The sequence below is a fragment of the Chlorocebus sabaeus genome, chromosome 22, assembly GCF_047675955.1.
Source record: "Chlorocebus sabaeus isolate Y175 chromosome 22, mChlSab1.0.hap1, whole genome shotgun sequence".
NCBI lineage: Eukaryota > Metazoa > Chordata > Mammalia > Primates > Cercopithecidae > Chlorocebus > Chlorocebus sabaeus.
The window spans coordinates 97,102,973-97,127,696 of NC_132925.1; the positions used below are offsets into that span (position 1 = coordinate 97,102,973).

The 24,724-nt window shown below is 49.9% G+C and overlaps 1 protein-coding gene and 1 long non-coding RNA gene across 3 annotated transcripts in view; one reads left to right on the forward strand and one right to left on the reverse strand.

Annotated features, from left to right (window-relative positions):
- Positions 1-24,724, forward strand: part of CCDC13 (coiled-coil domain containing 13) — a 67,732-nt gene that overhangs the window by 15,965 nt on the left and 27,043 nt on the right. Inside the window, exons 4-12 of one of the 2 annotated variants that reach the window (XM_038004093.2) lie at positions 3,818-3,960; positions 4,821-4,910; positions 9,527-9,643; positions 10,872-10,976; positions 13,745-13,906; positions 16,913-17,089; positions 20,795-21,001; positions 23,119-23,258; positions 23,758-23,841. In XM_038004093.2, the coding sequence (XP_037860021.2) occupies positions 3,818-3,960; positions 4,821-4,910; positions 9,527-9,643; positions 10,872-10,976; positions 13,745-13,906; positions 16,913-17,089; positions 20,795-21,001; positions 23,119-23,258; positions 23,758-23,841 (1,225 nt within the window). The remainder of the gene's footprint in view (positions 1-3,817; positions 3,961-4,820; positions 4,911-9,526; positions 9,644-10,871; positions 10,977-13,744; positions 13,907-16,912; positions 17,090-20,794; positions 21,002-23,118; positions 23,259-23,757; positions 23,842-24,724) is intronic. The other variant, XM_038004095.2, reaches the window with a different exon arrangement.
- On the reverse strand, positions 11,740-24,208 carry LOC140709867 (uncharacterized). Its single transcript, XR_012090658.1, has 4 exons — positions 24,076-24,208; positions 15,706-15,818; positions 13,736-13,876; positions 11,740-11,957 (listed from the first exon to the last, which is right to left on the reverse strand). It is a non-coding gene; the product is annotated as an uncharacterized lncRNA (long non-coding RNA).

Consider the following 24,724-nt stretch of genomic DNA (forward strand, 5'->3'; position numbering starts at 1 on the left):
TCACAGAGAGCAACAGGGCTGACTCAACATCTACCAGACTACCCCTCCTTGCCTTTGAGAGTAAATGCATTTGAGGATAGGTACGTTCATAGGACCAAAGCTCTGATCAGTCAATGCTGAATTACAAAGAAAGGGGAATTTGGTATCCTAAAGACGCATGGTAGTCTAATGCACCTCCCTCCATTCTTTGACCTTTTCTGTCTGAAACAAAAAACACAAAGCCTGGCTAAGGAAGCCTACACTCTCAGCCTGGCTATGGATTCAGCTGTGGAAGGGGCTGCTTGCACTTTTGCAAGGCTGTAGAGAAGCTGATGGGCTCCAGGAGGAGCAGGAGACACATCTCCACCCAGCCGACCTGGGAAGCAGATCTGGGGTTACTCCCTCTTCCCCAGCCCCTCTCATTGTTAACTGTCTCTTGCAATCTTTGCCAAAACACAGACTTGGTCATGGCCTCATCTGACTGCCAGCCCTAAGTGTCCCTGAAAACCATTTAAATCCGGTCTTCACTCTGAAGTCATCATTCTGATTTCCATTCTCACATTTTGGAGAGAAAATCTGACAAGCCCATTTATGTTTTTAATTTTTTTTTTTTTTTTTTTTTTTTTTTTTTTGAGATGGAGTCTTGCCCTGTTGCCCAGACTGGAGTGCAGTGGCATGATCTTGGCTCACCACAACCTCTGCCTCCTGAGTTCAAGTGATTCTCCTGCCTCAGCCTCCTGAGTAGCTGGGATTACAGGTGTGCGCCACCACACCCAGCTAATTTTTGTATTTTTAGTAGAGACAGTATTTCACCATGTTGGCTAGGCTGGTCTCGAACTGCTGACCTTGTGATCCAACCGCCCCAGCCTCCCAAAGTCCTGTGATTACAAGCGTGAGCCACCGTGCCGGACCTCCATTTATGTTTTTAAACTGTGCTGCAAGTGACAGGCTACTGAGAGTTGATAGATGGGTTTCTTTTGGCTGAATTTTTAGTGATTGCTTTTGGGTTTTGTTTGTTTACTGTATTTTTTGTACAGTTTTTAAGTGATCTAGTGATTACAAAATACTTATTACCTTTTCATAGTCTACATATAAATAATATTTTACCACTTCAAATGGAACGTAGAAACTTTACCATCATCCAGGTCCCTTTACCTCTCCCTTTCTATTGCAGTTTTTATATGTATTATATCTATATATATTGAAAATCCCATCGGTCAGTGTTATACTTTTTGCTTTCAACTATTATACATATTTTAAAGAACCCAAAGGGAGAACTATTCTATTTAGCTGATAATTAGCATTTCTGTGTTTGCCCATCCATTTCCGCCCCCATTTATCAAGGGGTTGCAGCTTCAACAGTAGAGCTTGCCTGGAGACAGGGTTGGGAAAGAATAGGAAAAAAGAAATACCCAGAGGATTTTTCCATTCTGTCCGAGCCCCACTTCCTGCTCTTTGGACTAGAAAGACCTTGTCTTGGACCTCTTTCTGATGGCCAGTTCCAGAATTTGTGCTGATTTGAGTCCTGGGAGGAAACGTACCACTGGACCATTTGTACTTCTAGGTCTGGTTTCCTTCCCCAGTAGCTTGCTACCATTTACTTCCAGAACCCTCAGGTAGCTGCTTTACACATCCTATCCAGGCCTTTTGATTGTATTCAGCGAAAGAGACAGGGTAGAGTGTGCTTATTCCATCTTAACCAGAACCAGACCTCTGCTGAAATTGCATTTCTTTAACTGCTAGAGTTCATGATTTTCACAGTGATCCTTTGTTATCACCACCCCCGACACCCTCCTGACACACAACCTATTAAAGGAGCCAGGGAGCAAAGTGTACCATCTTGGTGCTGAATGGGGCCTGTCTCCCTCTAGATACTCCAGGGCTCCAGGTCTGTTCTGAGCCTTTTCTCTTGGTGTGTCCTCGTCCTCTTCAGCAGACATGAGATTCCAAGGGCAGCTACTCCTAGTTGCCCCACTCACTGCCTTGCCCAGGCTGGCAGGAGCAAGCCTGGGCTGAGGTGATTTGAAAGCCATCAAATGCCTATTTGCTTTCTACCAGTTGTCACCCTTCATCTTGTTCTGAGGCATATCATGGTCATGTTAAAAAGTAGGACTAAAAAATAGGACTGCCAGTTACTCCCTGCTACAGTGTCAGAAGCGTTTAGGAAACTTGGAGACCATCTGACCACCTCTGCCATTACACAGATGGGGGATTTGCACTCCAGAGGGCAAGGGACTGTCAGGGCTACCCACCTAGTCAGTGACCATGCTGGACTAGCTCCCGCTGCCTGCCTTCCACACAGCTCCCATACCATGCAACTTCCCCCACTCACATCCTCCAGTCATCTGCCACAGCCTCCTTCCCTGGCCCACTGCAAGTAGCCTTCCAGCTACTCTGGAGTCCTTGATGGTCCTCAGATACTCTAAGCACATTCCACCTCCAGACCTCTGTACTTGCCATTTCCTCTGCTTAGAATGTTCTTCCTAGGTGAGAGCACTCTTCATGGTTTGAGCCCTCACTTCATTCACTCAGGTCTCTGTTCACACATCACCTTCTCAGAGAGCCTTTCCTGGCCACTCCATCTAAAATAGCATCACCTCCCTCATTCTTACCCCCTTGCCCAGCTCCAGTTTATTTCCTAGCACTTATTCCTCCTACATATTAGAATACATATTTATTTATTTGATGTTTTAAATTATCTGTCTTCCCTACTTGAATGTAAACTCCGTAAGTCTTTGTTATCCACCACTGAATCCCTAATACCAAGAGGCCCCAGCACTTGGTGGAAAATAAATATTTGCTAAATGAATGTATGCCTTTCTATTGGGTAGGTGTTACCACCAAATTCTGTGTAAGAAACAACCACATAATCTTAGCAGCAGTAAGCATGTATTGAGCTTAAACATCTGGGGGTTGGTTGGGGATTGGCGGATCTAGGCCAGGCTTGGCTAGGTTGGTTCCACTTTGTTCAACATGTCTCTCTTCTATTCTTGAGACCAGCCAGCCAGGTATGTTCTTCCTGTGGAGAGGGCAGAAGCAAACACAGCGAGTTTAACTGCACGAGTGGTTTTTAAACCTCTACCTTATCTGCACCTTATCTGTTAACATGCCATTGGCCAAAGCAAGCCAAATGGTTGAACCCAGAGTCATAGAAGGCCTAAGGGGACTACATCCTGCTCATTAGAGGGCACAGCAAAATTACAGGGATATGGATGTAATCCTGTCACTGAGGATGTCATGAAGCATTGGAGTGATAAACCTAACTCTCACGGAATTAAAACTCTGCTTTCTGTTTTTATCATTTTCCTAGAACATACTGAACCTCTGAGTGGCTGCATTTCCACTCATTGGAGTTGGGTCCCAGGGCTGCTAGGTATATGATGACACTCCTAAACTAGTGCCCCTTCATGAGCATTCATGCCAAGCAGCTTTAGCTTTTAAGGCCCTGGTGCTGTTGGTGGTGGGGCATGAGTTTGATGTGTATGCCTGTGTTTTTTTTTTTTTTTTTTTTTTGAGACGGAGTCTCGCTCTGTCGCCCAGGCTGGAGTGCAGTGGCCGGATCTCAGCTCACTGCAAGCTCCGTCTCCCGGGTTTACGCCATTCTCCTACCTCAGCCTCCCGAGCAGCTGGGACTACAGGCGCCTGCCACCTCGCCCGGCTAGTTTTTTGTATTTTTTAGTAGAGACGGGGTTTCACCGGGTTAGCCAGGATGGTCTCGATCTCCTGACCTCGTGATCCACCCGCCTCGGCCTCCCAAAGTGCTGGGATTACAGACTTGAGCCACGGCGCCCGGCCATGCCTGTGTTTTTAATTGACCTCACCATTCCTTTCATTTTAGGGACAGCTGGTGTAGCCGGAGACGTGGTTGCCACCAAAATTGTGGAGCTATCCAAAAAGAACCGGCTGTTGATGGCAGAATCAGAGGGTGCAAAAACCAGGGTGAAGCAGCTGACCAATCGCATCCAGGAGCTGGAGCGGGAAGTGAGGGTCCTTGGTCATTCTCCCTCTGGAGGGGACTCCCAGCATGGGCAAGAGGGAACCTCCCTAGCTTCTCCATATGTAGCTGGAAGAGCTGAAGTTGGAAGGTTAAGAGGCTTTCTCAAGTCACACAGTATATGGTGGTGCTGCATTTTAAATTCAATTCTGTTGCCCTCCAACAGGCTTCTTGGTGTCTCTGGCCTCATCTGTTCATCTGTAACCTGAAATCCATCATTCTTTTGTGCCCCGCCTCCTAGGCTGTTGTTGGAATTTCAGGAGACAGATTATGCGTGTAGCATTATTATTTATTAAGCTGTTAGTGAACCCTTGGACTGCGTTTTTTGTTTTTTTTTTTTTTTTTTTTTGAGACGGAGTCTCGCTGTGTCACCTAGGCTGGAGTGCAGTGGCGCGATCTCGGCTCACTGCAAGCTCCGCTTCCCGGGTTTACGCCATTCTCCTGCCTCAGCCTCCGAGTAGCTGGGACTACAGGCGCCCGCCACCACGCCCGGCTAGTTTTTTGTATTTTTAGTAGAGACGGGGTTTCACCATGTTAGCCAGGATGGTCTCGATCTCCTGACCTCGTGATCCACCCGCCTCGGCCTCCCAAAGTGCTGGGATTACAGGCTTGAGCCACCGCGCCCGGCCGGACTGCTTTTATAGTGCGATTAGGGAATGGGTCAGACAATTAAGCCCTCTCCATTCCAGAGCTGTTTCTAAAGGAGAATTCTTCCATTAATGATCCTAAAGTGAGCTAAAAGGACACACCACCAACATAGGTAACCACACACACAAGGCACCAGAGTGCTTTCCTTGGGCTGCACAATTGCTGAGCAGAGTATTAAGCACGAGGTTTGCTTTTTCAGCTACAGACAGCCCTGACCAGGATGTCAGCCAAGGGGGCCACCGACGCAGGAGCCAAGCCACTGAGGGCCCAGATGGGAGACAGAGCATTGGTATGAATTCTCTTCTCTGCTGGGGAGTCCGTGAGGCAGCCATGGGCCTGGGCCTCCCCTCCTCCATGGGTGTGTAGGTACCTCTACCTGGGGTCCACCCCCAACCCCCAACCGCACTGCCGAGCCAGGTGCCCATTGTCTACCATTGCTGCATCCTCAGAGCAGACGTCAGAGAACAGTACCAAGTGTATGGCCTGAGGCCAAGAATGTCCTGTCGGAAGCCATGGAGGGTGTAGCTCCAACTCTTGTCTCCAGTAAGGAAGGCTGGGAGGAGCCTGAGAACCCTGGAACACTAGAGCCTGAGGATCAAGAGGGAAGGCCTGGTCCAACTGACCTCCGACTGTCAGCCCAGCCATCTCCTGTACAGCATCCTCACTGGGGACACATCCAGCCTCCACCTTACTCCAGGGACAGGGAGCTCACCACTGCCCAGTGGAATCCTGTTCTTTATGGGGCAGTTCATATTATGAACTTTCCCTTTCATAGAGCTCCAAATCTACAGAGTAAAAGTGGCTATTGGAAATGGGGACTTGTTCCCCAGAGCCCATTTTACTAAACCAGAGACAGTTCATGAAACTCAAGAGGTGGGAATTGCAGCTCCGTGAAAGGAAGTCAGTCTGACCTAGTGGGTTGGTTTATCCCCACACCAGACAGTAAATAACATCAGAGTCTAAAGAACATTCCAGGAGGCTTCACCAAGGGTTTTCTTGGGAAGCCAGGCCAGTTGGTGAGAGAGGCAGCCAAGCCCCAGGACTCCCAATTAGGTGCTTGTTTTCTAGCCCTATCTTCCCTGCTGCCTACACTGGGATCAGACTGCCCTGTGCCTTCCTTGAGGAGAATTCAGTCCTCGCTGTGCAGTGATGGGCCCCTCAGGTTCGGGGGTGAATGTGCCTCCTCAAGAGTAGTCTTGTGTAAACCTGTCTCATTGCTGGGGAGGCAGCAGAGGGGCTCTGCCCTCTACAGAGGCTGGACTGAGTATTATTCAGGGCCTTTCCTGGCTTCAGAGGACACTGCTAAGCTGCCCCTGGTTTATTCCACACATTGAGCACCTCCACATCCCCAACTAGGGCTGCCCTGGATAGGAAACTGCTTGTTCAGCCTGATGGGATTTTCTAAGCCCTGTGACACAGGGAATCAAAAACAGAGACTCGGCCGGGTGCAGTGGCTCACGCCTGTAATCCCAGCACTTTGGGAGGCTGAGGCCAGCAGATCACTTGAGGCCAGGAGTTCGAGACCAGCCTGGCCAACATGGTGAAACACCATCTCTAGTAAAAATACAAAAATTAGCCAGGCATGGTGGCAAACACCTGTAATCCCAGCTACTCGGGAGGCTGAGGCATGAGAATCGCTTGAACCTGGGAGGCGGAGGTTGCAGTGAGCTGAGATTGCACCACTGCACTCCAGCCTGGGCAACAGAGTGAGACTCTGTCTCAAAACAAACAAAGAAACAAAACAAACAACAACAACAACAACAACAAACAGAGGCTCTGTCTATGGAGAATCCCAGAGGAGGAATGAGGAGTCATTTGAAGGCAGGATGTGGACAGGGCCTTCAGAGATGGCCCCTGTGCTCTGAGCTCACAGGGGAGTCCACTCTCCATTAAGGTTGCAGCTAGAAGGTGGGACGGAGGAGGGCATCCCTGAGTTGGCCTTACTGGAGAAGGAAGATGGGGAAGGTGAACTGAGTGTCAGCTAGATAACATTTGACTGCAGCCCAGAGCTCACAAGGGAGAAAAGGGGAATGTAAGCCAAAAAAGCTAGGGTGAAGTCACCCATAGAGGGAGCCCTTGAATGGCAGCTGGAGCAGGAGTTTTGACTTTATTCTCTGGCCACAGGGAGCATGGGAGGTTCCAGGTTCCAGAGAGAAGAGTGTGTGATAGGCTGCAGATCTCAATTCATCAGTACCACGTGCTCTCCCTGGCATCTCCTGATCAGAACGAGAGCAAAAGCAATGTTCCCCCTCATTAGGCTGCTCAGGGCAGCCCAAGCCCGAGCCACACTCCAGAAGCCTGCAGGCTCAATCCACATTCCAATCCTAGGCCTCCAAAGCACATTCCAGAGTGGAGCTGAACACCGTTCCCTCTGCTTGGGGCTTCAGGAGGCTGTGATGTGAGCGGCATTGGCATTATCTGCTCCCCATGGACTGTGTTTTAGTTATTTTCTCAAAGAAAACAGCCTTGGGTAGGGGAGGGAGTGTGCCCATACCCAGGTCCCCCACAAAGCCTGTGGAATTTCACTCTGGGCAGAAAGAACTCTGAAATGGCTTGGAGGTAGGATTAGCTCAGCTGCCTAAGCCAGGAGGATGGGGCCTGATCCAGCCCTCTCCAGAACACCATCTGGCCCTCAGCCCACTTGCCAGCTGCCCACTCAAGCCAAGCTAGGCCTGCCAGCATTGCCCTCCATCAGGACCTGCCCCAGACAGCATCCTTGACATGCATTGTCTTAGCAACCCTCACAGGTTCCTTGGAGATTGGCATTACATATCCCCATTTTACAGATGAGAAAATGAGACTGGGACAGGGCATCACTGCCCAGGTTCTAGAGTTAGATCCAATCTGTATGCTTTTTCCATGCTCTGAGCAGATCAAAGAGATGCTGCAGGGTCACTGCAGCCATATGGAAGCACACGTATTCCCACAGCTCTCAGCACCCCCACTGTCAGGGCCACTGGGGCTCATGACACTGGAGACCTGACAAGCAGGGCAGGGGCGTGGCAGGGGGTGGAGGGGTGTTGCTTCCCAACCCAGGGCAGATTCAAAGCCACACATTTAACAGGAGAAGAGGCGGGCACCCAACAGAGTATGCAGGGATGGCAGGTGGCCAGACAGGAGGAAGAACACAGAACAAAATATACTTTTAAAAACAAGATGGCCGGGCATGGTGGCTCACACCTGTAATCCCAGCACTTTGGGAGGCCGAGGCAGTTGGATCACCTGAGGTCTGGAGTTCAAGACCAGCCTGGCCAACATGGTGAAACCCCATCTCTACTAAAAAAATATACAAAAAGTTAGCCGGGCATAGTGGCGGGTATCTGTAATCCCAGTTACTCAGGAGGCTGAGGCAGGAGAATCGCTTCATCCCGGGGAGCGGAGGTTGCAGTGAGCTGAGATCATGCCATTACACTCCAGCCTGGGGAACGAGTGAAACTCTGTCTCAAAAAAAAAAAAAAAAAGATACACCTATGCTTCATATAAGTTCCCAGCTGGCACATTCTGTTCACGTTGGCTGTTCTCTTTAGCCTGATGGTGGTGCTCTGAGGAAGCGGAACAGGGAAGTATTTGCATACCCTTTCCATAGATGAGGACACTGGATGAGGCCAGGGTTTCTGGACCAGGTGTCCATGTCTAGTTTCTTTGGCCAGTGGTTTTCAGCTGGGCTGCCCAGAGCCTCTGGGGTCTATGGAAATTCCTGGACCCAGTATACTTGGATCTGTCTTTCACACTAGCATTCACAGGAGCTTTTGTTTGTGCCTGATAGAGAAAGGTCAGAAAGCCACTGTAGTACCAGCCCTGTTTCCTGAAGTTCAGCTGCTCTGCCCTGTTGGGGCAGCAGCAGAGGGCCTCAGCATCATTGCCCGATGGGATGCTCAGCCTGACAACCAACGTTTCTGTGGCCATGATGCCCAGCATTAGCAGCAGCTTAAATTGGAAGAGTCAGCCAGGGCAGGGGAAGGACCAGTGTTCTTTCTAATTCCACCTGTGTCACCCCAACCAGCTGTATGCCTGAAGGCAAATTACCTCCCCTCTCTGGGCCTTATTTTCATCACTATGGAAGTGGTTTGAATGGGCTGACTTTGAAGGTCCCTTTGTCAAATATCTATGAGTCACAGGAGTGTCTACTGAAGACAGAGGTAGTCAGCCCATTTAAGAAAAATTTCCATCCAGATAGTTTAAATAAAACATTGGGTTTAAAAAAAAAACAAAAACAAAAACAAAAAACACTGCTAAGAGTTCCAGCAGGCAGTTTTCATGGTTGCTGTAGTTCTTCAAGCCACAGAGATGAACATTTGGAAATTACAGTGGTCACTGCTAGGAAAGAGAGCCCAAGGCCCCTCAGCTGTCAAAAAACCAAGGCCCAAGCTGACGAATCTGGGAGAGGCGGATCCTGAATTAGCATGCTGTGGCTCTCCTGCCATGCTGGGCTTGCCTTCTGGGAGTAAGGTGGTTTCCTCTTTATTCTGAGTGAAGATGGATTAGCTGTGATGCCAATCTCTTAGCACAGCAGAGGGTCCACACCCAGGAAGTGTCTGGGAGGCGTGGAGCCTGCCGCTCTCTCCAGATGCTTCACCTGTACGGTAAGGCATGCACCCACGTGTGTGTGCAACACTCTGCAAAAAGCTCAGTCCCAAAGTTAAGCTGCCAGGATTCAAATCCAGGTTCCACCTTTATTAACCAGATAGCCCAAGTAGAGGACTTACCTTCCACCAGCCTCTATTTTGCATCTATAAGGGGCTTACAAGAGAACCTACCTCACAGGGGTTTATGAGGATTAAATGAGTTACTCCATGTCAAACACTTAGCACAGTGCCTGGCACAGACTTGGATAAATGGGGGCTATGATTACTGTTTCCATGTAGACAATAAATGACTACTTTCTCTCCTGTCCTTCCCACCCAGCCGGAGACCCCAGAGGTGAAGGCCCTGCAGGACAGGTTGGCAGCCACCAACTTGAAGATGAGTGACCTCCGCAACCAGATCCAGTCTGTGAAGCAGGAGCTGCGGATGGCACAGAAGGTCTTTCAGAGCCAGGGCTTGGGGCTTCTTGTGTGGCTGGGGCTGGTCTTGGGAAGAGCATGGCTGGCACAGTGGATTCCATTCTGGAGCCATGAGTGCTCAGCCCCATGAGTACACTGCTTGCTCTGGGTCAGGCTCCAGATCCAGTCCTTCCTCCCGCCAGTCCTTGGTCCATACCCATTTGGTGGGCAGAGTCGCTGGCTACCTGAGCCTGCCACCCCCACCCCCGCAGCATACATGCCCTTGTGGTGCCTGCCCAGCTCTAGACTGAGGAGGACAGTGCTATCCACCCAGGGAGAGTCCATTAAGCCTTCCCTGCACAACTTGTGCCCCAGTAGATCCTGGGTCTCCCCTTAATGTCACCCTTACTTAACTTGGAAGCCTGCCAGCACCTGCCTTCTGCTTTGCTGTCTGTAACAGAAAATGAAGAGGTTCTTTGTGTATTGAAGGACCCTTTCAAAGGAAAATGCTCAGACTTGGGACACAGGCCCAGCTGGTTCGTTATTTATTTTTATTTACATAGCAAATTCTCTGGCATTTGTCTTCCCTGCTGGAACCACTCAGACTGGCCAAGATTTCCAAAACAGTGTTCTATTGTGGAAACAAGCGCCAGAGACTTGGTACGCTGGATCAGGTTTCTGTGACAGGCTTCAGAGGGGCCCAGGTCACAAGCTGGAGCGTATTGTTTCTGCCTCAAAGCCTTGACGTTGGGCCTGAGCGCCGCACTTCAGTAATCACAAAGCTGGGCCCTTCTTGGACCACAGCGCCCCAACTGACATTTAGTAGCCCACCTTTGCTGCACTCAGAGGTCCACTTGTCTGTGGCTTTTCACAGAGGCCCAGGTCCTATGGTGATGTATTTCCTATAGCCAGAATTAGCTCAGCTCTAGGTGACAGGTGAATGGGTTAAGGAAGCAGGTGTTGGTCAGCTTTGTGGTTCAGTCATCCCAGAATATGTCAAGAGCAAGGGGCCCTATCTGGGAATTGCCGGCAGTTTCTTGGCGGCTCTAAGCATTGCCAAGAAATGCCAGGGATGATGGGTTTACCACTTTCCCAGGGAGAGCTGCCCTTGGGACATGGTAAACTGACCTTTGAGGGCTATGCTCTGAGATGGGAAGAAGATTGTGTAGGTGAAGGCTGCTTCTGAATATGCCTCTAAATATGCAGCAGCATCAGGGTCTGGTGGAGCCCTCTCTTTTGGCCACACTGAAGGCCCTGCCTTATTTCAGGTTTTGGCCAGCGAGGTTGGGGAAGACGTCAATATCCAGCAGCTCCTATCCTCACCAGGGACCTGGAGGGGTCGGGCTCAACAAATTCTTGTTTTGCAGAGCAAGGTGGGTGAGTCACCAGACTTCTCCTGGCCTGAACAAAGGATTTAAAATGCCCCAGAAAGACCTGCCCTGACCCCCATAGAGACTTAAGCACACAGTACCCAAAAAAGGCCTTTAGGTCTTACAGTGCACTCGTGCAGGGCTGTTGTTTTACCTTCTCGCCAACCAGCCTGATTCTAATTTGTTATTTAATGAACAAGCTCTTATATAACACTTACCACATGCCAGGCACTGGAGCTTAACAAATGCCAACGCCTTTGGTTTGATTTATTTAACTCCAGGCATCTTTTTTCCCCTAGTTTATGTAAATTTGCGTGACTGTTGTAATTGTAAGCTTTTTCCAGTTTTGTCCAGATGCTTGTAGTCTTTTGAAAGTTTTAATTACCCAATAAAAACTTAGCCTTGTCTCCCTCTTTATTGTCTGAATATGTTGGAGCATACCAAAAGAGGCTAACAGCAAGGGCTCTGGAGCCACACTGCTCAGATTCAAATCCCAGCTCTCCACTCATCAGCTGTGTGACCTCAAGCAAGTTCCTTTAGCTCTGTGCCTCAGTTTCCTCATCTGTATAATGGGGATAATAACGATGCCTACCCCACAGGATTGTTGGGTGAACTGAGTCAATACTTGTAAAGTGCTCAGCACAGGGCCTGGCATGGAGGAAGCACTGTATAAAAGTTAGGTGTGGTTCTTTTCCCTTTGTGCCTTCAAACTGAGAAACATGTGAGAAGGTGTGTGATTTCCACTATTTGCCAAGCATATCACCCTTGTTCCCAGGGACTTAAAGTGTCACAGTGGCTTTTATCCTCAGTGTTTCCCATGAGATCCTTGAAGCCAACATAAAGGGGGAAAAACTCCAAGAAACTAATAGATGATAGTGCATGGCCTTGGGGTTCGAGAGACCTGAGTTTATGTTTGGCCACTGGTCTGCCAACTCTGTGACCTTGGGCAAACCCCTTCATCTTCCTATGTCTTCGTCTTCACACCTGTGAAATGGCGTGACATAAAATAACATTTCTAAAGCACCTAGGACAGTGCCTGACCATAATAAGCACAAAACAACTTCCTTATTATTGTCATTAAGTTGTATGTCAAATTCTTTTTTTTTTTTTTTTGAGACGGAGTCTTGCTCTGTCTCCCAGGCTGGAGCGCAGTGGCGCGATCTCAGCTCACTGCAAGCTCCGCCTCCCGGGTTCACACCATTCTCCTGCCTCAGCCTCTCGAGTAGCTGAGACTACAGGGTTCACACCATTCTCCTGCCTCAGGCTCCTGAGTAGCTGAGACTACAGGCGCCCGCCACCACACCCGGCTAATTTTTTGTATTGTTAGTAGAGATGGGGTTTCACTGTGTTAGCCACGATGGTCTCGATCTCCTGACTTCGTGATCCTCCCGTCTCGGCCTCACAAAGGGCTGGGATTACAGATGTGAGCCACCGTGCCTAGCCCTGTATGTCAAATTCTTAAAGGTAACAGTGTTCTTTAATGATTAAATGGAATTGCCTCACAGCGCCACACGAGGGCACTGATGGGTGCCTTCAAAGCTGTGCTCCTGCCCTTTGCCAGGGAGCCTAGCGAATTGTGCTTCCTTTCCTGGCTCAAGTTTACCAACGTTGTTTTGTCATTTGGTTGTGTTGACATGGAAACCAGGGTCAGAAGGATCCTAGGAGTTGTCTGCTTCTACCCTAGTGTTATAAGGGTGATAAGGACATTGTTCTGTGGGATGACATCTACCTGCCACTTGCTGAGGGCCCACGTGTGCCAGGCTGTATTGACAGCTTCACCTAGACCATCTTGGGATTTTGCAAAGTTACCTAATCCTAAAAATCACCTGTAGCATTTAAAATGCAGATTCTAAGTCCCTTCCCCTAGAGCTCTAGTTTGTTGATCTGGAGTAAGCACCAAGATTTGTCAGTCCAAGAAGAACCTCAGAGGATTCCCAGGCTCAGATAACTTCATGATACTGAATCCTCATAACAGTGTTATGCAGGGTGTACTCTTAGTCCCGTCTTACAGATGAGGGAACTGAGATTCAGAGTTACCTGTGCGCAGTCACACAGTCTGTGAGGTTTTGAGCCAGTCTCTCTGCTTCCAAACCCTGCCTTCCCCTCTGCAATATCTCCTGTAAGTGACCGCCATCTTCCGAGGAGCCCACCCAGTCTTAGGTGGTCTGTCTGTTAGAAAGTTCCTCCTTGCCCAGCACTTTGGGAGGCTGAGGTGGGCAGATCGCTTGAGCCCAGGAGTTCAAGACCAGCCTGGGCAACATGGTGAAACCCCGTCTCTTTTTGTGTGTGTATATATATATACACTGCTTAGGCAGCTGAACTGGGAGGATTGCTTGAGCCCGGGAGGCAGAGGTTACAGTGAGCCATGATTGCACCACTGCACTCCAGTCTGGGCAACAGAGCAAGACCTTGTCTCTAAATAAATAAATATCTAAAATAAGGAAGTTCTTTCTTGAACTGAGACCTGCCATCCTATCCCTCCCTGGTTCCTGGGGCCACAGGTCTGCTTCCTAGCCTCAAACAGCCCCTCAGATATAGGGTGATTTTTGTCATTCACCTTTTTTCTAAGCTGAACTTCCCTGGCGTCTTCCAATGTGTTGCTCAAGATGCCAGCTCAGATCGTCCCCCACCCCTAGTCCTCCTCAGATGGGGCTACCACAGCCATCTAGAGAGGTGGTTCCATCTTCAGTCCATGGGGTCTCCTATCACACTCTGAGTAGTAGAGGCTGGCTGCAGACCCATTGTGGAACGATGAGTTTTACTATCCTCAGGTTCGCGAGCTTGAGAAGCAACTGGGCCAGTCCCGGAGCCAGTCTGTGGGAACAGGCAGTGATGAGTTGTCTGTCTATCCAGACCCAAGGAAGCTGTCGGCACAGGAGAAAAACCTGCTGAGGATCCGCAGCCTGGAAAGGGAAAAACAGGAAGGCTTGGAGGTAACGCATGCCCAGTGAGGAGGTCAACCAGGCGTGTAGGAAGGAGAGATCGTGACGGTGCCTGCAAGGGCTCTGAGGCACGTGTGGTCGGAAGTCTGAGCCACCCCTTCTAGGCAGTGGACCTGAGTCACCTCTGCATGTTTCTTACGTCCTGTCAAACCAACCTGAGCTGCCTGACTGGGACCTCACTGTGAGCCCATTTAATGAACTTTTCGTGGTCCCATCCTGGCTGTTTTGGAGGTGCTATACCTGAAATTCTCATTGTAAAAGGGAGAAGGGGAGGGCCACGGCCCCAAAAGTATGATAGGTTTAGATGGGGCTTGAAGAAGGAAAGTCCCAGGCTGGTGAAAGAAGTGGGCAGGCTGGACTCAGCACCAGAGGCCACATCTCACTGGCTGCATTAGGAGTGTCAGAACTCTAACTCTACCAGGTTTAAGCAACAAAGGGAAGTTATTGGCCCATGTAAATGAACAATCCAGAGGTGGCCTAGCTTCAGGTGCAGATTGGGGCCTTGCTCTCAGCAACTTCTCCTGGGTTGGCTTCACTCTTTTCCACAGGGACCCTGGGTGGTCCCCGCTGCTCTTCTCCAATACAGCCTCTACAGACAAAGTGTTTCTCTTTCACAATAGTTCCATCAAATTCCCAGAATTGAGTGTCTTTGGGCTAGCCAGGTTATGTGGCCATCCTTGAACCCATCACTGTGGCCAAGAGTACAGGGTGTTTTGATTGGTCAAGCTTCAGATACCTGCCTCAAGGTTTGAGGGGATGAGTTAGCCTCCCCAAACTTGCAATGAGAGTGAGGAGTAGGGCCCACTTTAAAGAAGGTAGTAGAAGCAGCATGAAGAGGTGCAGGCAGGCCATACAACAGGCCCACTTAGTGGCCCTGGCAGTGAGCTACCTAACAGTGAGGCCTTGCCTTTTCATCAGGAGACTTTTGCCTGTGAGCACCAACTCTGGGTTAGGTCACGTGTTAGGAATGCTGTGACCATGACCACATTGCACCTCCCAGCGCTCTAGACCATCAGCTGTGAGGAGGGAAACAGTGAGACCACAGAGGTGGGGCAGGGCCTGCTGGGCTTTGTATGCCAGCGAGGACTCTTGGCCTGTATCTTGAAGGCTGTAGAGAACCACCAAAGGGTTTTTGGTTTTTTAGATGGAGTCTCGCTCTGTTGCCCAGGCTGGAGTACAATGGCGTGATCTCAGCTCACTGCAACCTCCGCCTCTGGGGTTCAAGAGATTCTCCTGCCATAGCCTCCCAAATAACTGGGATTACAGGCACAAGCCACCACACCTGGCTAATTTTTGTATTTTTAGTAGAGATGGGGTTTCACCATGTTGATCAGGCTGGTTTCGAATTCCTAACCTCAGGTGATCCACCTGCCTTGGCCTCCCAAAGTGCTGGGATTATAGGCGTGAGCCACTCACCCAGCCCACCAAAGGGTTTTAAGTTGTGGAGGGAGGTGGTCAACTGTGCATTTTGAAAAGGTCACATGGTTGGAGCAAGAGGAAGAATGGTTTGGAAGAGGAATGGAAGGCAGAATAGTGATCCTGGAGACATGACCAAGGATCTTTGCCAAGACAGTGGACTGTCATGGAAGGGCCAGACACCTGGGACAGTGAGGACAGACTTTCTAGGGCTCAAGGACAGATTGGACTTGGAAGAGAGATGAGGAGGAAGAGTTATAAAGGACTGCTAGGGAGTATAGTGGGTGGGTAAGGGAGACAGGGTGGGTTCAAGAGGAGAAAGGGAGTTGAGATTTGGAAATGTTGGGTTTGAAATGCACCTAGCTTGGACTTACATGTTAGTGCAGAACAGATTATGTTGAACAGTTGGGCTGACCATAAGCTGCAATGGTGGGTGGAAGGAAACAGCTCCCTGCATGCATTCCCTCTGCCAGGCATCTATGAGAGCCTGGAGTGTGTAGGCAGGAGAGCTACAGGTGAGTAATGGCTGCCTCCCTGAAAAGGGTTCATGTTTTACTTGTTTTACATTTCTATAATTCACTTCATCAAGGATGTGAAAACACTTTTCCAGCAACAGTTCACCCTCAGGCTCAAGCAGGTGATGTCACCCACTGCCCAAGCTCCTCCTCAGTGTCTCCATCTTGTCTTTATGGGTTTGACTAATCTAGCCTCTGCCCCTTCGCTCACTATGCTTCAGCCACACACCTTCTACCCCAGGGCCTTTGCTCTTCCCCTCATCTCCTTCAATCTCTGCTCAGATGCCACCTTTTCAGAGAGGCCTTCCCTGACCATATCCTTCTCACTATTCCTGTTTCCTACTTTCAAGTATTTGTCCCTATTTGACATTATCTGTCTCCTCCATTAGGATTATCAGCTCCTTGAGGACAAGGACTGTTTTGCTTTTTGCTGTCCCCCAGCATCTATAACAACACTAAGCCCAGAGTAGGCCCTCAGGAAACACTTGAGAATGAAGGGATGAGTGAATGAGAGACTCTGAAGATGTGCACTGCATGTGAGTTTCCAGTTGGTAGCTGGCAAAGCAAGGTGCTGTCAAGGGTTGTGCCAAATGATCATGGAGGAAGTGGGAGAACAACCCTCCTTTCTCATTCTAGCTCCTGGTGGTGCAAGGTGCTGCAGTTGGAACCTAACCTAGCACTCTTTCTAAAGTATGGCTTTTTTTTCCCCTGCTCGGGGTGGGGTTTAGGGGTAGGACTGGCTGTTCTCTCTGGAGGACACATGCAGTTGGCCAGCGGCTTTCCTCTCATGTGCTAGGAAGCCTGTGTCTCAGGCTGAGGTGGGGAGTGCTGTCATCGGTTAGTGCTGTCATGTGCTAGGGCAAGAGTGGGAGGCTGCTGGCCACCTGATATCCCTGAGAGGCCTGGGCTGGGAGTCAGGGCCCTGGCTCTAGTGACTTGCTCTGTGGCATTCAACAAGCACCCCCACCCCCAGCCCCAGGCCTTGCCATTGAGTAGGAGCCAGGAAGCAGATGTGGCCAAGGTCCCACACAGCCCTGCTGCCCATGCCCTCACTTTCTAATTACAGAAACTTGCCAGTGAGCGGGATGGCCTCCAGAGAGAGCTTGAAGAGCTAAAAAAGAAGTTTGAGGGCATGAGGTCTCGGAACAAGCTGCTGTCGAGTGAGGTGAAGACCCTCAAGAATCAGATGGGGACCCTGGTGGAGAAGGGTCGGCATGATGACGAGCTCATCGACGCCCTCATGGTATGGCCCCACCACTCAGGCAGGGCAAGAGCCAGGGCTGGTTCCCCAAAGGATGGGCTGCAGCCATGGCCAGAGTGAGCCCTCACTCACCCCTCAATGCCACCTGTGTAACCCCAAAGCCCATTGCCTCCAGATGGCCCCCAGCACCAAAGCCCTGCCCCAGGGACAGGAGCAGCTCAGGGAGGCTGCCTGAGGGCAGTGATGGAGCAGCACCAGGCACAAGGCACTTAGGCCTATGGACCCCAAAAGAGACAGAAATGTATTGGGGGAAGGAGGTGGGATTATACCCTGGGTTATTTTTCAGCAAGGAATGAAAGGGACAAGAGGAGCCAGTATCAGTTCTTGTCTCTGTGGTGGCACAGAACCCTTCCCCTTCTGGGCATGTTATAATGCTTAGTCCCCAAGATACCTTCTAGGATTATATATTTTAATCCCACTTCGCAGATGGGGAAACTAAGAGTCAAATTCATTAGATAATTCATCTAAGACCATACAACTGAGTTCAATGCAGGTTTATCTGACTATAAAAACTTTCTTGATTAAACATATCTCAAAATAATAAGAGCTATTTATGACAAACCCACAGCCAATATCATACTGAATGGGCAAAAACTGGAAGCATTCCCTTTGAAAACCAGCACAAGACAAGGATGCCCTCTCTCACCACTCCTATTCAAGATAGTGTTGGAAGTTCTGGCCAGGGCAATCAGGCAGGAGAAAGAAATAAAGGGTATTCAGTTAGGAAAAGAGGAAGTCAAATTGTCCCTGTTTGCAGATGACATGATTGTATATTTAGAAAACCCCATCATCTCAGCCCAAAATCTCCTTAAGCTAATAAGCAACTTGAGCAGTCTCAGGATACAAAATCAACGTGCAAAAATCCCAAGCATTCCTATATACCATTAACAGACAGAGAGCCAAATCATGAGTGAATTCCCATTCATAATTGCTGCAGAGAGAATAAAATACCTAGGACTCCAACTTAAAAGGGATGTGAAGGACCTCTTCAAGAAGAACTACAAACCACTGCTCAACGAAATAAAAGAGGACACAAACAAATGGAAGAACATTCCATGCTCATGGATAGGAAGAGTCAATATCATGAAAATGGCCATACTGCCCAAAGTAATTTATAGATTCAATATCATCCCTATCAAGCTACCAATGACTTTCTTCACAGAATTGGAAAAAACTACTTTAAAGTTCATATGGAACCAAAAAGGAGCCCGCATTGGCAAGACAATCCCAAGCAAAAAGAACAAAGCTGGAGGCATCATGCTACCTGACTTCAAACTATACTACAAGGCTACAGTAACCAAAACAGCATGGTACTGGTATCAAAACAGAGATATAGACCAATGGAACAGAACAGAGGCCTCAGAAATAACACCACACATCTACAACCATCTGATCTTTGACAAACCTGACAAAAACAAGAAATGGGGGAAGGATTCCCTATTTAATAAATGGTGCTGGGAAAACTGGCTAGCCATATGTAGAAAGCTGAAACTGGATCCCTTCCTTACACCTTGTACAAAAATTAATTCAGGATGGATTAAAGACTTAAATGTTAGACCTAAAAACCATAAAAACCCTAGAAGAAAAGCTAGGCAATACCATTCAGGACATAGGCATGGGCAAGGACTTCATGACTAAAACAGCAAAAGCAATGGCAACAAAAGTCAAAATAGACAAGTGGGATCTAATTAAACTAAAGAGCTTCTGCATGGCAAAAGAAACTACCATCAGAGTGAACAGGCAATGTAAAGAATGGGAGAAAATTTTTGCAATCTACCCATCTGACAAAGGGCTAATATCCAGAGTCTACAAAGAACTCAAACAAATTTCCAAGAAAAAAACAACCCCATTAAAAAGTGGGCATAGGATATGAACAGACACTTCTCAAAAGAAGACATCTATGCAGCCAACAGACCCATGAAAAAATGCTCATCGTCACTGGTCACATCAGAGAAATGCAAATCAAAACCACAATGAGATACCATCTCATACCAGTTAGAATGGTGATCATTAAAAAGTCAGGAAACAACAGATGCTGGAGAGGATGTGGAGAAATAGGAATGCTTTTACATTGTTGGTTGGAGTGTAAATTAGTTCAATCATTGTGGAAGACATTGTAGCAATTCCTCAAGGATCTAGAACTAGAAATACCATTTGACCCAGCAATCCCATTACTGGGTATATACCCAAAGGATTATAAATCATGCTACTATAAAGACACATGCACACATATATTTATTGTGGCACTATTCACAATAGCAAAGACTTGGAACCAACCCAAATGTCCATCAATAATAGACTGGATTAAGAAAATGTGGCACATATATACCATGGAATACTATGCAGCCATAAAAATGATGAGTTCATGTCCTTTACAGGGACATGGATGCAGCTGGAAACCATCATTCTCTGCAAACTATCACAAGGACAGAAAACCAAACACCGCATGTTCTCACTCATAGGTGGGAATTGAACAATGAGATCACTTGGACACAGGGCGGGGAACATCACACACCAGGGCCTGTCAGGGGGTGGGGGACTGGGGGAGGGATAGCATTAGGAGAAATACCTAATGTAAATGATGAGTTGATGGGTGCAGCAAACCAACATAGCACATGTATACCTATGTATCAAACCTGCACGTTGTGCACATGTATCCTAGAACTTAAGTATAAAACAACAACAACAACAACAAAATTCCTTGACTAATAAGGCCATACTGCTTTCCTAACCCTACAGCTTGGACCTTTCTCTGTGGGACCTGAGGCACCAAAGTTTGGTGTCAGATTCCGAGTTGTGCCTGCAGGCCCCGGAGGGTGATCGTGTCTGGCTTGGCTGGGGTGTTTGGGGGGTGCTGGCTCAGGCACCTACCTTAGTTCATGATCACTTTACATGACAGGGTGGTGGGCGGGGCACAGAAGACCTGAAATCTAGGCCTGCCTCTGTCAGTACCTCACTGTGTGACCATAGGCCAATTGCATCCCCTCTCTGAGGCTCAGCAGACCGTTTTAAAAATAAGTTGCAGGGCTGGATGTCCTCTGGGGTCCCTGCATGTCACCATTCTTTGTCATTGAAGGTGGCATGATGAGAGCTGCAAACTAGCCCCAGTCATGCTATTCACCAGCAATATGCCCTTGGGCTCTCTGGGCCTCAGTTTCCTCCACTCTGAGGTGAAGAAAACAGCCCCCACCTCTTCCAAATCACTGACAATCGTCCTTTCTATTGACCCCAGGCAGGAAGCCTTTGCCCGGGAGTCTCCTTGAGGGCATTTCCTTGAGATGGGGCTTCAGTCGGGTGATAATGGATCCCTGGCAGGGGTCCAGGTACTGCCTCCAAGGGCAGTCTCCCAGCCAAGCGGGATCAGGCTTTCCTTTTAGCTAAATATCTCTCCCACCGGGTGAGGTGTCACCATCTGATCTGCTTTCTGTTGTCTGAGAGCCCCTTGGATCTTCTTGGCCCCAAACTCAGAGAAGGAAGTTGAGGACAGGAAAAGTACATGGTCCCCGCCTGCCTGGTTCGACACCCCCTGATAGCAGGCAAGGAAGGTGTTCCTGCCTCTTGAGGGGACAGGATCCCACTATTAGGTTCCTGCAGGCTACTTTGGGGTGAGGGAGGCAGTCTGTTTTTGTCCTCCTCTGCCCAGTGGGTCATGACTGACTCCACCTGCCCTCCTGCCTGGCCCCCCAGGACCAGCTGAAGCAGCTACAGGAGATCCTAGGCAGCCTGAGTCTGCAGGAGGAGAAGACGCGAGTATCCCAGTACCACCTGGACCAGCAACTGAACAGCGAGGCTCAGCGGAGCAACAGCCTAGTCGCCCAGCTGCGGGCCATGGTGGCTGAGCGGGAGGCCAAAGTGCGGCAGCTGGAGATGGAGATCGGACAACTCAATGTGCACGTGAGTAGGGCACTGGCACAGCCCCCAAACCCATTTTCAAGCTGGGCAAGTCCATCCAGCTCCTTCCACTTCTTTCCACTTGCCTTAGCTCAGGCCAGACTTCATCCTCCTGGCTCCACTTTGGCCACCTTCTTCTATCTGGCTCCCCAACCCATTCTGCACACAAACCTGATTATGTCCTTGCTCCACTTAAAATCTGTTCATAGCTTACTATCACCCTCGACCTCACCTGGTTCTCAAGGACCCAGCCACCTTCCAGTTTACCCTCTCCCATCTCCAGCTGTGGCTTTATCCTCAGGATTCAAGATCGTGGCAGTAGCTCCAGCAGCAGGATGAGAGAAGGAAAACCATACTTCATTCAGCTTCCAGGCACCATGTGACTAGCTCTTGCTGTCACCCATCCTACATCTTCTCTTCACCCTTCCCCTTTCCCCACACTCTGGCTACGCAGGCACCATTCAGCTCCTCACATAGCCCCGCTTGCTCTGCGCTCCAGGGCTATGTGCAACGTGAAGCACACTCCCTCCTCTCCTCCCGCACAGCCTCAGTCTGGCCGGCTGCCCCTCAGCCTTTAGGTCTTACCAATCAGGAGCTCCTCCAGGAAGCCCTGGGACCCCTGTTCTGTGTTGTGCGCCCCTCCTAGCACTCTCCTAACTCCCTATGCATCCCCAAGTCAAACTTCTCTCACACTGTGTAGTCATTTTCCTGTTTTCTCCCCTGCACTCCCTGTGAGGGAGCATAGACCATGGTACCTCCGTGCCTGGCACTGGAGCAAGCACACAGTAGATGCTCAATAAATGTTTGTCTAAGGCATGAACTTGTAAAGATATTTTGTCTTGGCAGATGCCTTGAGGGCACAGCTTGGGGCTGCTAGGAGTCAGCCACCTTCACCCCCCTGGGGTGGTGGTGGGGCTGGGTGGGCCTTGGGGAGAATTTTTTGACAGGCATGCAAGTCTCCCAGTGACAAAGGAGCCTTGCAGCCTCTGGCCCACGGGGAAATTGACTGGCTCAGCTAAAGGCAAGTTGCAAAGCAGCCCTGCTCTTTGTTTCTGGGGATCTGTGGTTTATTCAGAGGTAAGAGCTCAAGAGCCCCTAGGCCCGGCCTCAGGCTGGCATTGGCTGACCAGCCTGGTTTGTCCTGTAGCCTCTATCCCCACAGGCCCGGGCAGCCTGGGGCCCCAGACTGGCTATGACAAAGTGCCGTAAGGTTGAAGGGGAGCCTGGGGGCATGAGGAAGTCTGGGAACAGATCACATATGTCAGTGAGTGGGGACTCGCCCTGCTCCCCATTCTGGCTCACTGGGGAGGGAGGTCTGAAGGGGTACACAGGAACATTCCAGCATCTTCACCTCACCATTGTCCTTTCTCCAGGCACACAGGAGAAGACTGTTCCTAACTCTGAGGTCACCAGCTGAATGGGGGCCAAGCATTACCCACCAGACAAGTTGGCACATATTTCGAGTTTTCTCAGAATGGGTGGGAGTGGCGGAGAAGCCAGGTTGTTAGGGGCTTACACCAGTTGTCCACTCTGGTGGCCTGACCTCCTGCTGGGGGTCTCTAATGTTCCTGTCCAGTCCAGCCCCAGCAGGTATCCAGAAGAGGAAGGGGTTGAGGCGGGGGGGGGGGGGGGGGGCCTGGCAGGCTCAGCCTCCACCCAAGGCTGCCTGCCCTCACTGAATCCCTGCCAGCCTTTCTGGCTGCAGGTGTCTGGAAAGTCCAGGTGTTCCAGCTGAGGAAGGCAGCTGACCTCAAGTCACACCTGGTGTTCAGCCACATGTGGGTGGGGCTGCCTGAAGAAGTGGACCCACTCGGAGACGTCAGTCTCTGACCTGCCCCGCCTGTGAGGCCGTGCACCTCCCTCTGGAACCTGAATGTAGAACAGCTTCCTGGCCCAGTCACCGTCCTCACACCATGTAGCTTTCTTTCTGAAGAGAGGCATTATTAGATGTCATTATCATGCAAGTAGTGCCTTCACCAAACAGGCCTCGCTTTTCACTCCTGAAAAGAAGCCTCTTTCATATCCTCTGAAAGCCCCGAAATCAAGCCAAGGTCCCCTCCTGCCTTCTCTAGGCCTCTGAGCCAAAGCCCTGAGGATGGAACCCACATCTGTTCCTACAGTATCTTCGGAATAAAGGAGTGGGTGAGGGGTCCAGTGGTCGTGAGGTCAGCCCTGCCTACACCCAGATCCTGGAGGACCCAGGCCTGACCAAGTCCCCGGCCTCAGCAGACGATCACATTGGCAGGCTTGGATCTTCTCGGTAAGAAAACAATGGGATAGAGGGGTTGGAAAGTGAACATTAATTATTCAGAAGAAAGGCTGTTTCTTGCCACCTCTGATGGGAAGCCATGGGTGCAATTTTAAGATAACTATGCTGCTGTTCTTCCAATACGTGGGCCTCTCCTATGACATCAGCTCTGCATCTGCAGTAATGAGCCAGTTAGGCCCAGATTTTATCACTTCAAGAGCATGCTGGTTGCAGCTCCCTGTAAGATCCTCTCTGAGCTGGTCTCAAAAGTTTTCTGCCCCTGGGGCTCTCAGACAGACCTGTGTTGGGTTATTCAAGGCTCTGGTGTCTCCTGTTCTTTCTCATTTTGAGCAAGCAAGAGTTCTGGAAAGAAGGGCAGCAAATCCACAGGACTGCTGCAAGGGTTTACTGGACCCCTGCTGGCCACTGCTCCACCTCACATGCAGAGGTGAGGCCCAGCAGGGCCTGGTCTGCCTTCCCAGGCTGATGGGCCCCTTCTGCCTTTACACAGCTCTGTGACCAGCCTGGGCCACACTCTGGTGGAATCTGCTCTCACGAGGCCTTCCCTGCCCAGTCCCCACAGGACCTCACCTAGGTATGGACCCCCGACCCGTGGACTTTCACAGTTTTTCCCATTCTTGATTGCTTAACCAGTATTGCCATCCCATTAAAAGGAGGGGAAACTGAGGCCAGGCAAAGTCCAGGGACTCTTCCAAGGTTACATAAGGACAGGGAGGATCAGGGAAGTCCAGTGTCCTGTCCAAGATGATAGAGTAAGCAGCTTCAGAACTAGTATCTTGGCCTCTGACTCCCAGGCTAGGTTTCCTACCGGCTATCCGAGAATTAACATGAGGAATCTTCCTGGGCCTGGCTTCCAGCACCTTCCCTCACCTTCTCTTGCTCATTGAGAATCAGCCTCTAAGGGGAGAATTTCACATGATATGGGTTCCCACTGATATCGCTTCAGCCTTCGGGCCCCCCTTTGTTGATAGAATCAAGCCAGAGGGTGTAAATGGGCCCTTTGTTCCTATTGCCAGCCCATAGACAAAGGACAGCATTGTCCTGCCTCTAAGCCCTGTCCCGAGCCCTGCCCACTGTCCACTGGAGCCATGCTCCTGCTGTCAGCACTCCCCGCCCTGACCCCTCAGGCAGGTCAGCTCAGGTTCCAGGCAAGGCCTCCTAGTGGCCCCAGTCCCTCATCTCTGTGGCTCCAGGCAAACTGGTCCTTCTCTGGGCTGCTATCCCCCAAAAATGGGGGACAGCATGCTGCTGACACTTGGCAGCATAGCATCTGTAGGCCAAAGCTGCCCCACCCATCAGACTGGGGTCACAAAGGCACTTGGGGAGAGTGGGCTGACATTGAGCCACAAGGCATGTGCCACACTCCTGAGGGTGGGAGGCCTTGTCACAGCACAGGGAGAATGGGCAGGCTCTGTCTCTCTGAGGTTTTAGTCACAGTAATGACAGCAGGAAGATGG